A 14,002-nucleotide genomic window follows, 5' to 3' on the forward strand; every position below is an offset into this window, starting at 1 on the left:
GGGAGCCTGGCATCCTGGGCCTGTGGAGAGGGGAGGGCCACCTGCCAGCCAGTGCGGGTGGGAGGGTGTCTAAAGCCACCAGATTTCTCCTGGCTTCTCGCCACAGAAAAACCCACGTGTAGACGGTGTGTAGCTCCTGCCATTGCTAAATGGACCCGGAGTGGGACTTGGCCGTGGCCCAAAAGCTTCCGTGCGGCTTGTGATGGGCAAGGGGAAGCGGTGCAGGCCATTCTGGAAGCCCCTGTGCCTAGGGCTTGCCCCAGCTCTGGGCAGGGTGCACCTGAGAGTTCCCTCCTTGACCAGGTGCCCAGGCCCAGTGGGAAGGGGTGACCGGGGAGTGGGGCCTCCAGGGTCCCGTCTGGCCTGGAGCCCTGGGAGTCAGCCTGTGCCCACACAGGAGTCTACCCCGCGCCCCTCACCCAGCCCCCAGTGCTGACAGCTGTGCGAGGCGGGTGCCTGCTGAGCGGACCCCGCCCCGAAAGCCCTGATGACTCTGAGGAGGTGGCACAGCTTTCCACTCTCACCCCGCCCGCCTGCAGGGCCCCTGCCTTTCCTAAGGCAGAAGCAAGAAGCACCCTCGGCTGGTCCCCTGCCCTCCAGTCCAACCAGCCCAGCACTGAGTCTGCCCCAGTGGCGGCCATGACTGTCCTGGGACCCTGTTGTTTCCCAAAGGGGTCCCCGTACATGGAGGGCAAGGAGAGGGCAAGGAAAGAGGCCACTCCAGCTGGGCAGGTGCAGTTAGTCAGCAAGGGAACTCACCAGGCTGGTCTTGGGCGTGGGAAGACAAGTAGAGCTCCACAGTTGCCGCCAGAATCTTATTTATAGAGAGGCCTTCACGGGGCTCAGGCACATATGCCATCAGAGGGTCAGTAACACAGGGCGCTCAAGGCTGCACTGACGGGGTGAGGAGTGGGCAGGGATCACAGGGGGTGAGGGGTGGGCAGGGATCACAGGGGGTGAGGGGTAGGCAGGGATCACAGGGGGCAAGGGGTGGGCAGAGAGCAGAGGGGGGTGAGGGGTGGGCAGAGATTTGCAGGCACCTGGCCGCGGCCTGCTCATGCTGCAGACCCTGTCCTACCCCTTCATAATTCATACCAGGGAGCATGGGCCATCTACTCCCTGGCTTTAAGAGTCTACCCAGCCCTAACCGGTTTGGCCCAGTGGATAGAGCGTCGGCCTGCGGATTCAAGGGTCCCAGGTTCGATTCCAGTCAAGGGCATGTACCTTGGTTGTGGGCACATCCCCGGTAGCGGGTGTGCAGGAAGCAGCTGATCGATGTTTCTCTCTCATCGATGTTTCTAACTCTCTATCCCTCTCTCTTTCTCTCTGTAAAAAATCAATAAAATATATTTTAAAAAAAAAGTCTACCCAGTGACTCCTTGTTGATCCAGGGCACTGCCCCTCCCTAAAATTCTTTGGGGCTCTACTGTCAGTCTCTCCCACATCCAACAGTCACCAAAGGTTCAAAGATCCCTTTTAAGGTCAAAGAGAGTGGCTGGGTGGAGCCTGGCCCGCTGGCAGGAGGAGAGGGGGGGGGCGGGGGGGGGCACAGCGCCTGGAGGTCACGCGGGTTTGGTGGCCACATCGTGGAAGCTTTGCTCATCTCCACTTCCTGCCCTTTCTTCACCCAGATGGGCAGCCCGGCCAGGGCCTGAGGGGCTTCTCGGTCAGGATGGCCAAGGCTGCAGCCCACCCACCAGCTCAGAACCCGCTCAAAGCCCCTTCTCTTGGGACTGCTGCCCCGAGCCCAGCTGGGGGTGCTGGGTCCAGAGCAGCAGGTGGCAGCTAGAGCCCCGGGTCCCTGTCAGTGTCCTGAGACACCCCCAGATCCCCCTCAGGTCAGACTGCAGGCAGCCTCTGTCCTCACAGTGGCATCCAGAGCCATCGCCCAGGGGCTGAGCCCGTCACCTCTCCCAGGGACAGCCAGAGCCCCAGGGAGGAGCCTGCTCGCCAGGACGGAGCGGGATCAGCATGGCAGGAACACTTCTGGGGACCCAGGCCTGGGCCACGGGACTGCACAGACCAAGGCTGTGGCCAGAGATGGTGGGTGGTCTCAGCGACCCTCAATGGTGAGGCCAAGTCCTGCACTCCCTGGGAGCCGAAGCTCCAGGGGTCAGAGCTGTAGGTGGAGAGCGGCTTCAGGCCCAGCCCCGGCCAGCAGTGCCCACCCTCACTGTCCCGGCTCCACGGTGCAGCTGAGCCGCTCCATGTGTGGCTGGAGCGACTGGCTTGGGGTCTCGGGGCCCACAGGGGGTCCACTCCTGCACATGGGGCACGGAGGGGGAGGGGCAACTCAAGGTGGGGGCCCTTCCAGATGGGCGTCTGAGGAAGGGGTCTCCCCTGTGCCAGGGCTGGCAGGGGGAGGCCTCTGAGCGCTCAGAACACTATGTCCTTCCCTGTCAGGAATGTTCACTTCCAGCTGCCCCACCCTTCCCTGCACCTTCTGAGCACCAGGAAACAGGGCCTCCTCTGCATTCACTGTGCGGAGGATCTCACCGCACTTTCCAGCTGTCCCCACACACACACCACCGCCCCCCCACCTTGGCCCAAGCAGGGACTCTTGGAGGTCAGAGGTGACAGATCGGGGCCACTGAACACAAACAGAGTGGAGGAAGGGCAGGAGAGTGTGCCAGGGGCCCCTGTCCCTGCAGAGGTGTGGCGCTCTGGGGAAAGTCCCCCGGTTCCCCCCTGGCCTTCCTGCCCCTCCACCTTGCACAATCCTGACCATGGGGAAAGGGCCAGAAATCTCACCGAATGGTCCGTAAGGTAGAGGAGTTGCTGGCAGTTACGTCACCCTTCCTGAATTTGGCAAAGGACATACCACTCCGCCCCGGCAGGAGCGGGAGAGCGGGGACCATAAATAGGGCCCCCAGGCCAGCCTCCTCACTCGCCTCTTCCTCCTTCACCACCTGCCCGGCTCAGCAGCTGCCCAGTTGCCTCAGCCCTGCAACCATGCCCCGCGGTCTCCTGTGGCTGGGCCTAACCCTACTGGGGGCCCTGCAGACCCAGGCCCAGGACTCCACCCCAAACCTGATTCCAGCCCCACCTCTGTCCAGGGTCCCGCTGCAGCCAAACTTCCAAGATGACCAGGTACGGAACCTGGGGGGCAGCTGTGGGGAGGCCCCCGGAACAGTGGGAGCAGAAGGGCCGAGTCTTAGAGAACGTTTAGGACAGGATGGGCCCAGGTTTCAGCTCAGCCTGCCCTTACGCCTCCTGATGGAAACCATGCTCCCCCCAGCCGCCCCCCACCCCCACCCAGCTTGGCTGACCTGCCTAGGTCCACCTTCTCTCCCGTAATCTCCACAGTCCCTGCCAGGTGGGGACATCTTCAGTCCCACTGCCCACGGTCACTCCATCCCTGCCAGACTCCGGGCTCCCTCTGGCCCACAGCCTCCAGCTCCTGCTGGCTTTGTCAGTGCAGGCCCAGTGCAGGCCCAGTGCAGGCCCAGTGCGGGCCCAGTGCGGGCCTAGTGCGGGCCCAGTGCGGGCCCAGGGCAAGCCCAGTGCGGGCCCAGTGCAGGCCCAGTGCGGGCCCAGTGCAGGCCCAGTGAGGGCCAATGCAAGCCCAGTGCAAGCCCAGTGCAGGCCCAGTGCTGGCCCAGTGCAGGCCCAGTGAGGGCCAATGCAAGCCCAGTGCAAGCCCAGTGCGGGCCCAGTGCGGGCCCAGTGCGGGCCCAGGGCAAGCCCAGTGCGGGCCCAGTGCAGGCCCAGTGCGGGCCCAGTGCAGGCCCAGTGCAGGCCCAGTGAGGGCCAATGCAAGCCCAGTGCAAGCCCAGTGTAGGCCCAGTGCAAGCCCAGCGCGGGCCCAGCGCAGGCCCAGTGCGGGCCCAGTGCAAGTCCAGTGCAAGCCCAGTGCAGGCCCAGTGCGGGCCCAGTGCAGGCCCAGTGCAGTCCCAGTGCAGGCCCAGTGCAGGCCCAGTGCAAGCCCAGTGCAGGCCCAGTGCAGTCCCAGTGCAGGCCCAGTGTAGGCCCAGTGCAGACCCGAGACCCCATGAGGAGTCCTGCGGCCCTGGTAGAGGTGCTCCTGGTTCTGAGCCAGCCGCCCAGAGATGGGTGCAGGGACAGAGCTCGGCCTGTCACCCGCCCCTGCAGTTCCAGGGGAAGTGGTACGTCGTGGGCCTGGCAGGGAATATCATTTCAAAGGAAGACAAAGGGTTTAAGATGTACACCACCAACTACGAGCTGAAAGAAGACCGCAGCTACAATGTCACCTCCACCCTGCTCAGGTGAGAGCCCCCCCTCCCGGGAGCATGGGAACCTGGGGGCTGCGTGGAGGAGGGGCTCTGAGAGACAGACTGATGTCACGGCCAAGCGGACAGGCAGTCACTCCTCCTCTCCTCAGCACTGGACTCAGAGACCTGTGTCCTCCTTCCTTCCTTCCTTCATTACGTCAGCGTTTACTGGTCCCTTCTGTGCGCACAGACAGCAGGAGGGATGCGCACGGACAGTCCTCAGGAAACAAGGCAGAGAGCAGGGGAGTCCGGAGTGGGAGGAGGGTCCCTGGGCCCAGCCTGGAACCCCGCCAGGACCTCACTGGGGGCTTCCTGGGAGGTGGCCTCTTGGCTGGGCCTTGGGGGAACCGATCTGCCTTGGAAGGAGGGGCACGGGGTTCAAGGCAGGGGCTGGGGGACTCCGAGTAAGAGACAGCCGCTCCTTCGGGCAGCCGCGAGCCATGAGCAGCCTGGCCGGGGTGGGCACCACACTGCTGGGGCCTCAGGCACCGGCACCCAAGGGATCTGGCGAGGAGACAGGGCCCCTCTGGTTGCAGGGGGAAGAGGAATGGTGGGGTGCCAGGCTCACCAGCTCCTGTGGGTTTCTGGCTCTGGTACCTGGAGGCGGGGGGGCTGGAGTATTTGGGCACAAGGGGCATAAGAAGGACAGGTTTGGAGAGATCGGCTCTCGGGTGCCAGGGACATGGCGAGATGAATCGCCCGGGAGGGGTTACAGAGGGAAACAGCAAGACAAGAGGAGGGGACCAAGCCCAGGGTGCGGAGGACTGTGTACAGGAAGCTGCCGAGGGGAGACAGCCCTGCAGACGGAAGGACAGTGGGTGCTGGAGGCAGGGCCCTGGGCAGGGCAGCGGGGAGAGCACAGAGGGACAGACCAGGCCACCTGCTGCAGCGGGGACGGACTGGGCTGGACCCAGGGCTGTGGAATCCCAGCCCCTCCAGCGGCAACCCTGGCTCCCACCTCATCCAGCCCAGGGGGCCAAGCCCGCGTCTCCCCTCACCCACACCTCTCTCCCACTCCCACAGGAACCAGCGCTGCGACTACTTTGTCAGAACTTTTGTCCAAACTTCCCAGCCCGGCCAGTTCAGCCTGGGCAACATTAAGGGTGAGTCCTGAGTGATGCGGGCCCTGGGGTTGGGGTCCCAGGCGTGGGGTCCTCCCAGAGGGGGAACCGGCCTCCCTGCACCTCCGCACAGAGGCCGTCCTCTGCGGGTGGGGGAGCAGGGAGCTGCTCTGTCTAACCAGCCAGGGCTGACCCCGCGCTGTCCACCCCGCAGCTTACCCTCCACTGCAGAGCTACACCGTGCGAGTGGCGGCCACCGACTACAACCAGTTCGCCACAGTGTTCTTCGAGTATGTTTCCCAAAACCAGAAGTCCTTCAAGATCACCCTCTACGGTGGGCCTTCAGCCACCCTGGGGGACCCCGCTCCTGTCCCATCCGAGGGAGGGAAGGGCCCATCCCCACCACCCCCCAAGGCCCCCTCCAGCGTTATCTCTGCCCCAAGTCCCCGGGAGGCCAGGGAACGAGGGCTTTCCGCAGGCCCCCCACGAGGAAGGGGTCTGAGGCTCGTTCATCCATTCAACAATATTCATGGAGTGTCTCCCGGCCACTCGCCGGCCATCTTGGCCACAGGAAGGACCAAGGAGCTGCCCCCTGAGCTGAAGGAGAACTTCATCCGCTTTGTCAAATCCCTGGGCCTCACCGATGACCACATCGTCTTCCCTGTCCCCATCGGTAACGGCCAGCTGGGGAGAGGAGAGGGGGGTCTGGCACTGACCAGGCCTGATGACGTCCCACCAGGGAAACGGGGAGAGGAGGCCCGCTCCCCTCTAGTCCCTGGAGCCCCTGGGAGCCACTTTGGGTTCAGAAAGACCATGCCCCAGCCCAGGGTCTGCGGGGCCCCCGGGGGTCTGGGTCCCAAGGACTCTTCCCTGAGAGATGACTTGGGCCGACCCAGATGAGAGGTTCAGGCCGGGCCAAGCTTCCCAGTCTCATTGCCTGAGCCCCCTCCCCCTATAGCCCAGGTCCTGCAGTTCTGGGCCACCTCCCCCCTCTCCTTCCCCTGGGGCTTGCTCACCACTGAGTTGGGAGGTCAGCCTGGCCAGGCAGGGGCTGTACCCAGGCCACTCACAGAGCCACCGGCCTCCCCAAGGCTGAGGGGCTGCCAGGGCTCATCAGGTCAACGGGCAGGAGACCGCTGTGCCCAGCAGGTGGCTGGGCCTCGTTCGAGTCCTTGAGAACAAGTGACGCCCAGGTGTTCTCAGGCCTTTCTCTAGATCCCCTCCCCCATCATCTGCCCCTCTGCTGCCCCAGCCCTGAAGGGAGCCCCTAGATCTGCTGCTCCTGGGCCAGGCTAGGACCTGGGGCAGCCGGCGGGCAGGGCAGGGGTCCTGGTGGTCAGGGGTCACACACACATCCCTGCCTATTGTGACGAACTGTCTCCCCCACAGACAAGTGCATCGATGACCAGTGAGCAGGTGGTGAGTATGGATGGGGAGGGGGCTGATGGGAGTGTGAGGGCAGCAGCCTGCTGCTCCCCTACCCGGCATTGTCGCCATCGTGACTCCCCTGCGTGCCTCTCAGGTGCCTCCTCTTCCTCCTTCCCGTTGCCTTCATCTCCGCCTCCGCCCAAGGTGCCACCCAGCTGCCCCCAGGAGCCGGACACCACTGAGAGCCAGGACCCTCTCACAGTGCGGCCCAGCACTGCTCCCAGGCCACCCTGCTGATGGAGTTGCTCCTTGACTGCTAAATAAACACATGCCCCAGCCCCCCAGTCTGTGTTCCTTGCCCACTGGGCCATCTGGGAGGGCAAAGGGCAAAGTGTGGCTCTCAGCATTACTCCCAGGCCGCCTTGAGGCCCTCAGTGAGGGATGGAGGTCACAGAACTTGAGTCCATCTTTGAACTCCTCCTAAGTCCCAATCCTGGGTCTACCCCCAAGCCAATGCTAGCCCTCACATGTCCTTGCCTTTGAGGGGTGCCCAGGCCAATGGAAACACTGAGGTCACACCTCATGTCTATACTCAGCCACTTGCAACAGGTTCTACAACAAAGGCCTTGCCAGGGCCGGGGAGCTGGTGGGAACAGGGGAAGCTGGATCCCTCACCAGGGTTCCAACTCACCAGAATCCCTGTGATGTTAGAGGATGGCAGCCAACAGTAGGTGAGACAGAGGAATGCCCAGCTTGAGGCTGTGCCAGGCACAGAGGGTCACCAGGGTAGTCCCTTGCACCTCTGCCAGCCTCCTGTGGGTCCAGTGCTCGCCCTCCTGCCCTCACTGGTGAGTGGCAGTACCCATGCTAACCCCATTCAGAGCACTGTCCCTCAACCACCCCTCTTCTCTATGATGATGTCTGGACGCCCCGGGGCAGGCCTGGGGGAGGCGAAAAGGGGGAGATGCTGCCTGGGATCCAGATTCCAGAGACCTGAGGGCCCCAGGCCTGCACCACCACTGGTGGGGCCTGTGTCTGGGGCCTGACAAGCTCCTGCCCACCCGGGCTGCAGCTGTAGCCCCTCTTCACCTGTGCCACACACGGGAACTCCCTCCCTGCCTCTTCTCCCCTGACAAGGCCAGAGGCCCGAGGAGGCCGGCTTCCGAAGGAATCCCGGCTCCTCCCCCTCACAGACTTGCACACCTGTCCCATTCGCCCTTGGCAGGGGCATGGGGAGGTACTGGAGCTGTGAGCAGTCCCAGCCTCAGCCAGCAGAGAGCAGGACTGACCTGGAGCCAGGCCCAACCAGATGCCGCTGTAGCTCGGGGCCAGACTCCAGGGAAAGATGAGTTTAGTGGAGCCTGGGCTGAGAGAGGGATGGAGCCATGCCCAAGGCCCCCAGCTGCCCCCAGGCACGCTCCTAGCACCCTCTCGGACCCAAAGATTCCTCCCTCTCCCGGAACGGTCCAAGTGCTGTCACCTGCTCCATCAGGGGCACAGGTGCTTCTCAAGGCGGCTGTGAGGGTGTGCCGGCCCCCAGTAGGGAGGAGTGGAGGCTTGGCAGGAAGGTGGCCGATTGGGGGACAGGAGAAAGGATGCCCCCACTTTATAGTCCGGGGTGGGGGTGGGGGTGGGGGTGGTGTCAGCTGGCCTGGGTGAGGGACTGGTTCAGCTGAGGCCTCACCTCCACTCACCGTGGTTCAGAGAGAAGGCGGTGGCACTGACGTATGCAAGTCACTCTCAGCTGGAGATCACACGTCTGGGTCCCGCTCAGGAGCGACACTTGCTGGCTGGTGACTGAGCAGGGCTCCCTTTCCCAGCTGGCAAAGGGGTGGGGGTGATGGCAGCTGGGCCAGGCGTATCCCACGGCCTTTCTTGAGCGACAGCCACACGCAGCACTCCGGCAACCGTGACTCTCCAGGAGGCTGTGAACGAAAATGTTCCGAAGCCATTGATTAGGGGGGTCCTTAGAAACCACGCGTCTCAGATTTCGCCCACGCGGAGGCGCTGCTGGCCCACCCACAGGTCGCCAGCGGCAGGAGGGGCGGAATGGGGATAGAACAGGGGAGGCGGGGTCCCAGGCTGTGCTGCCCCTCCACCCAACTCGCTCGCCGGAGCCTCCACCACCTGGGCTTCCCGGCCAGCAGCCTGGGGGTGGCGGGGCCGGGAGAGAGCGAGGAGCTCGACGGAGAGGGCGGGGCTCGGCTGGGGGCGGGACCTGGCGGCGGGTGGGGCGGGGGTCGGATGGGGGCGGGGCCTGGCGGCGGGCGGGGCGGGGGTCGGCTGAGGGCGGGACCTGGCGGCGGGCGGGGCGGGGCTCGGCTGGGGGCGGGACCTGTCGGCGGGCGGGGCGGAGGTCGAATGGGGGCGGGACCTGGCGGCGGGCGGGGCGGGGCTCGGCTGGGGGCGGGACCTGGCGGCGGGCGGGGCGGGGCTCGGCTGGGGACGGGACCTGGCGGCGGGCGGGGCGGGGTTATGGTTGTGGGAGGGGCGGGGTCTGCTGGCGAGCGGGGCGGGGTTATGGTTGGGGCGGGGCTCCTTGCCTTGTGGGCGGGGTCCCGGCTGCCCAGTCCGCAGGTTGCGTTCCTCTGCGCGGCTCCACTCTTCCGGCCCCCGCGCGACGCCCGCCCCCTCCACCTTCCGCCCGGCGCGGGCTACGGCGTGACGGTCGCGGCGTTTCAGCGTCTCGTGGCCTCTGCGGCGCCCGAGCCCGCGATGTCGGGCCCCAATATGGGAATGCCGGTGGTACCGAGCACGGAAGACGAGGATGACAGCTTTGGGGAAGCAGGTGACGCGGGGGGACTGCTGAGCGACCGTTGCTTTCTCCGGGTACCTTCCTGGGGAGGGGGCGGCCCGGACAGGGGTGTGGAAGGAAGGAGCCCTCCCATCCCCCGCTCCTGGGTGGGTTGCAGGTTCCTGGCACCTGCCAGTGGGTGTCTGGAAACCCCAGCATTCGAGAACTGTGGGCAGCGGGCCCCATTTTGCAGAAACTGAGGCCGCTGCAGAGATGCTCGCGCTTTGGGGGTTTGCTCCAGTGCTGAGCTCGGCCCCTGTGGGGATGGCAGGCCGCTCGGGCCCAGCCCAAGGGCCGTCCGGGTGGGCGCGCGCCTTGCTAAGTCAGCAGCCCCAGCCATCTTTTCTGGTGCGGCCTGGAGCCCTGGCGAATGTGACCTGTTTACAAAGCAGCCTGTTGTGTGCACGGCACTGCGGAGGATGGAAGGTGGGTGAGGTGTGGAGAGAGAACCGTCAACTCCCTTCTGACCCTCGGAAGCCTGTTTCCTCATCTGTAAAATAACAATGATTAGTGCCTCAGGCATTGAGATGTGTCAGGATTGAATGGGAAAATGAATGAGAAATACTCAGAAGGTTCCAAAATGCAAGTGTTCAGTAAATGGTTATTATTATTCTCTTTAGTGTAATAGATTGGGTTATTAGAGTGCAGGACTTAGTAAATGTAGGGTGTGGAGTCTGCGTTTTGTTTTGGTAACAGCTTTATTGAGCTATAATTCACATACTATACAACTCATCCATTTAAATTGTACAATTCAGTGGGTTTCACAGTATCCAGAGTGTGCATCTATCACCTCAATAGTTTTATTTTTTTTTAATATTTTTTTATTGATTTCAGAGAGGAAGGGAGAGAGAGAAACCTCAATGATGAGAAAGAATCATTGCCGAGCCAAAACCGGTTTGGCTCAGTGGATGGAGCGTCAGCCTGCAGACTGAAGGGTCTCGGGTTCGATTCCGGTCAAGGGCATGTACCTGGGTTGCGGGCACATCCCCAGTGGGGAGTGTGCAGGAGGCGGCTGATCGATGTTCCTCTCTCGTCGATGTTTCTAACTTTCTATCTCTCTCCCTTCCTCTCTGTGAAAAATCAATAAAATATATTTAAAAAAAAAAAAAAAGAATCATTGCCGAAACCGGTTTGGCTCAGTGGATAGAGCGTCGGCCTGCGGACTGAAGGGTCCCAGGTTCGATTCCGGTCAAGGGCATGTACCTGGGTTGCGGGCACATCCCCAGTGGGGGTGTGCAGGAGGCAGCTGATTGATGTTTCTCTCTCATCGATGTTTCATGTTTCTAACTATCTCTCTCCCTTCTTCTCTGTAAAAAATCAATAAAATAAAAATAAAAAATCATTGATCAGCTGCCTCCTGCACGCTTCCTACTGGGGATCAAGCCTGCAACCTGGGCATATGCCCTTAACTGGAATCGAACCCAGGACCCTTCAGCCTGCAGGCTGATGCTCTATCCACTGAGCCAAACCAGCGAGGGCATCGCCTCAATAGTTTTACAACACTCTCATCACCCAGGGCCTGCGTTTAATAGAGGTAGACCTTGCACGGGAAGAGTGGTGAGCTGGCTGCTTTGCCCTGAACGGTGGCCAGATGTGTGTGTTAAGCTGTATCAGGACAGGCCTCCCAGGAGTCACATTGAGTGGTCGCCGGCCTATTCACAGCACTTAGCACAGTGGGGAGGAGGGAGGCACAGGCTGGGAATGGGAAGCACCCTTGACACAGATAGAGCCCGGCCCCAGTGTTGTGGAGACACCGCCGCCCCCATCCTTCCCTGGCTGTGTCTCTCGACACAGAATGTGCAACGTTGATAATAATGACCAAGTATTAAGTACTCGCTGCGGCCAGACCCTGTCTGAGTTCTTGATATACTTGAGTCCTCACAGCCACCAGGACTGTCTCTCCCTTTTCCAGAAAGGTTGCAGCAACTTCCTGGGATGGAGCAGAGCTGGGGCTGAAGCCCAGGTGCCCCACTTCCCAGGTCTGCGTCTTGGCTCCGGCCTCCGACTAGCTGGAGGACCCTGCGCAAGTCCTTTCCTTCCTGGCCTCAGTTTCCCCACCTGTACCACAAGGTGGTTGGACTGTAAAGCCCAGCAGAGACTTCCCAGGCCTCTGGCCTCTGAGGTGTGCCAACTCTGGGTGATGGGCGCTCTTCCTCCAGAATGCAGACACATTTGCATCCATATCCCAGACACCCTCCAGCGCTGGCCTTTTCCAAACACTGCCAGCCACTTCCCCTTGGTCCCAAGCTGGCAGCGGAGTGTATCTGAGTCATGGGCTGGCTCAGAACTGGCTCCCGCAGTGGGCACAGGCCCAGACCTTGGGCCCTAAGGGACATTGTGCTGCTGGGTGCAGGTCAGAAGTGGTTGGGGAGGAGAGAGTGATGATTTCTGGTGGAGATCAGGGAAGGCTTCTCAGAAGAGGTGTTTTGAGCTAGTTGTTAAATGGCTGTTGTTGTATTCTGGGTGGCAGGGGCAGTCGAGCAAAGGCAGAAGGACTGGAAAGTTACAGGCTTCATTCATTCCTCTATTCATTCACTCATTCAACAAATGTTCATTGTGTGTCGGCGAGGGCCTCGGGGAAACGGCAGTGAACACTTCGCACGGAGCTCTATGGTCTGGTCGGGGAGGCAGACCAGCACAGATGATCACATCCGGAGGGAGGGCCCCCGAGGTGTGCGGAAGGGGATCGGCCATAGAGGCCTGATCTCGTCTCGGGTGCTGGGAGGGCTCCCTATGGTGACAGCCGTGCTGAGACTTGAAGCATGAGTAGGACTCATCCAGGAGGAGGGAGGGAGACAGGAGGGGGGTACGGTGCACTCCAGGTAGAGGCAACAGCGTGTTCAAGGGGCCTGAGGTGGGCAAAGGCAGATGTGAGAGGAGAGTGGGGTCTTGGAATCTGGGTGCCTTATCGTGGGGGCAAAGGCCATGGAAGAGCTGGCAGGATGGACTTGCCTGGGGACAGGCCTGGATGGCCCCACTCAGGAATGTGGGCTCTGGCCTCTCGGCAGGTGAAGGAGTGGAAAGGAGATTGGTATCAGGCGGGACTTCCCAGGCAGGACCCTGGCTGAGCCTGGTGTGCTAAGGTATTCTCTCTCCAAAGCCTTCCCTCTTTTCTACCCACCCACTTTCCCCACAGTGACGCGGAGGCTCAGGAAGGAGTACAGACTTGCCAAAGCCCTTGTGGAGTCAGGCTGGGGGTGGTGGCTGGGGGTGAGGGGTGTCTGAGCGCTGAGGAGACTTGGGATCTTGGCTCTCTTTCCCTTCCTCCAGAATACGCTGCCATCAACTCCATGTTGGACCAGATCAACTCCTGCCTGGACCACCTGGAAGAGCAGAACGACCACCTCCACGCCCGCCTCCAGGAGCTGCTGGAGTCCAACCGGCAGACGCGCCTGGAGTTCCAGCAGCAGCTGGGGGAGGACCCCGACGACGATGACGACTACGACTACGACTACGATGCCAGCACTTAGGCTCCAGGAGCCTCCAGGCAGCCCTCACCCTGCCTCCAGGGCCAGGCTCCAGCCTGGGCACTCACCACCCGATTAGATGCCTTCTCAAGGGCTGGCCTACAGGTCCCCTGGCGGCTATGCCTGCCTGAGCCGCTCTTCAGATTCTCCCCTCGGCGTGTATGGGCCACCTCCCACCACCCAGCCTTCCCTCCTGGCGTCAGGTGTGGGCCTGCAACCCCCCCACCTTGCCTGCCTGTCCCACTCCTGGGCACGCTCCGCTCTGCCCAGGCCTTGAATGTCCACATTAAACATGTCTGCAGTCGCACTGCGCCTCTGACTGGATCCTGGATGAGAACCCTGGGGGCCGACAGGTGAACAGAGCAGTCAGGGCGTTGCTCATGGGCCTGGAGGGGGGCGGTTCCTGTTTTCTTTATTTCTGGACACGGGGTACAGGTGAGGTCGGGACTTCCTCCCCCGCTGGAATGCTCCTGGCCGGCAGTGCTTCCCCGCCAGGTTGAGACAGCACTGGACATGCTGCGTGACCCCGTGGGATGCACTTAGCTCCTCTGGGTACGAGGGCTTTCACTGACAACCAGCACCAAGGCATGCCGTGCCCCCTTGGGCACCACCCTCCCGCTCTTGGCCGCAGTCTCCCCAGCTGGCCAACAGTACGGTTGGTCTGGTTGTCTGATCTGTAAGGGTCTTTCCAAATGGGGAAATAGCAGAACTACAGATCCAACTCAGCCTGGGCTCCAGTCACTGACGATTCATCGCAGGTCACTTGATGAGAAGGCAGGGTCACCGTTAGTGCACCACGAGCTCGGAACGGGAGGAGCAGCAAGGTTCCCCCTCCCTGTACTTCCCCTCCCACAGAATCCGGCTGGAGAGAGCTGGGGCCCAGCGCTCAGGCCGGGAGTCAAATCCTGGCCACTCACCAGGTGTGTGACCTTCAGCAAGCCACTTGACCTTGCTAGGCCTTAGTTTCTTCATCTATAGTTTGGGGGTGATAAGACCACCCTCCTAGAGTCACTGTGAGGATTAAATGAGATCTCACTTGAAGATTTTCCTGGCCCTCGTACATGAAGAGGGAAACTGAGG

General features: G+C 62.1%; 3 protein-coding genes across 6 annotated transcripts in view; 2 read left to right on the forward strand and 1 right to left on the reverse strand.

Annotated features, from left to right (window-relative positions):
- PTGES2 (prostaglandin E synthase 2) overlaps positions 1-8,796 on the reverse strand; it is a 37,859-nt gene extending 29,063 nt beyond the window's left edge. The window contains exon 1 of the mRNA XM_059658157.1: positions 8,356-8,796. The gene's annotated coding sequence lies outside the window, so the exon portion shown is untranslated. The remainder of the gene's footprint in view (positions 1-8,355) is intronic.
- Positions 2,848-7,000, forward strand: LOC132212430 (neutrophil gelatinase-associated lipocalin-like). 3 transcript variants are annotated; one of them, XM_059658163.1, is made up of 7 exons: positions 2,848-3,090; positions 4,093-4,226; positions 5,256-5,335; positions 5,508-5,627; positions 5,865-5,966; positions 6,683-6,712; positions 6,866-7,000. In XM_059658163.1, exons 1-6 carry the CDS (start codon positions 2,953-2,955, stop codon positions 6,703-6,705), a joined length of 597 nt encoding a protein of 198 aa, XP_059514146.1. In that variant the 5' UTR covers positions 2,848-2,952; the 3' UTR covers positions 6,706-6,712; positions 6,866-7,000. The 3 variants fall into 3 exon arrangements, with proteins under 3 accessions (XP_059514146.1, XP_059514145.1, XP_059514144.1); XM_059658162.1 differs by having other exon boundaries at positions 2,851-3,090; positions 6,816-7,000; XM_059658161.1 differs by having other exon boundaries at positions 2,851-3,090; positions 6,683-7,000.
- A 380-nt stretch (positions 8,797-9,176) lies between the features above and the next one.
- On the forward strand, positions 9,177-13,229 carry BBLN (bublin coiled coil protein). 2 transcript variants are annotated; one of them, XM_059658172.1, is made up of 2 exons: positions 9,177-9,449; positions 12,592-12,719. In XM_059658172.1, the coding sequence occupies exons 1-2, from the start codon at positions 9,182-9,184 to the stop codon at positions 12,678-12,680; spliced, it is 357 nt and encodes a 118-aa protein (XP_059514155.1). In that variant the 5' UTR covers positions 9,177-9,181; the 3' UTR covers positions 12,681-12,719. The 2 variants fall into 2 exon arrangements, with proteins under 2 accessions (XP_059514155.1, XP_059514154.1); XM_059658171.1 differs by lacking the exon at positions 12,592-12,719 and adding an exon at positions 12,726-13,229 and having other exon boundaries at positions 9,219-9,449.
- Positions 13,230-14,002: the final 773 nt, after the last annotated feature.

The sequence above is a fragment of the Myotis daubentonii genome, chromosome 11, assembly GCF_963259705.1.
Source record: "Myotis daubentonii chromosome 11, mMyoDau2.1, whole genome shotgun sequence".
NCBI classification, from domain to species: domain Eukaryota; kingdom Metazoa; phylum Chordata; class Mammalia; order Chiroptera; family Vespertilionidae; genus Myotis; species Myotis daubentonii.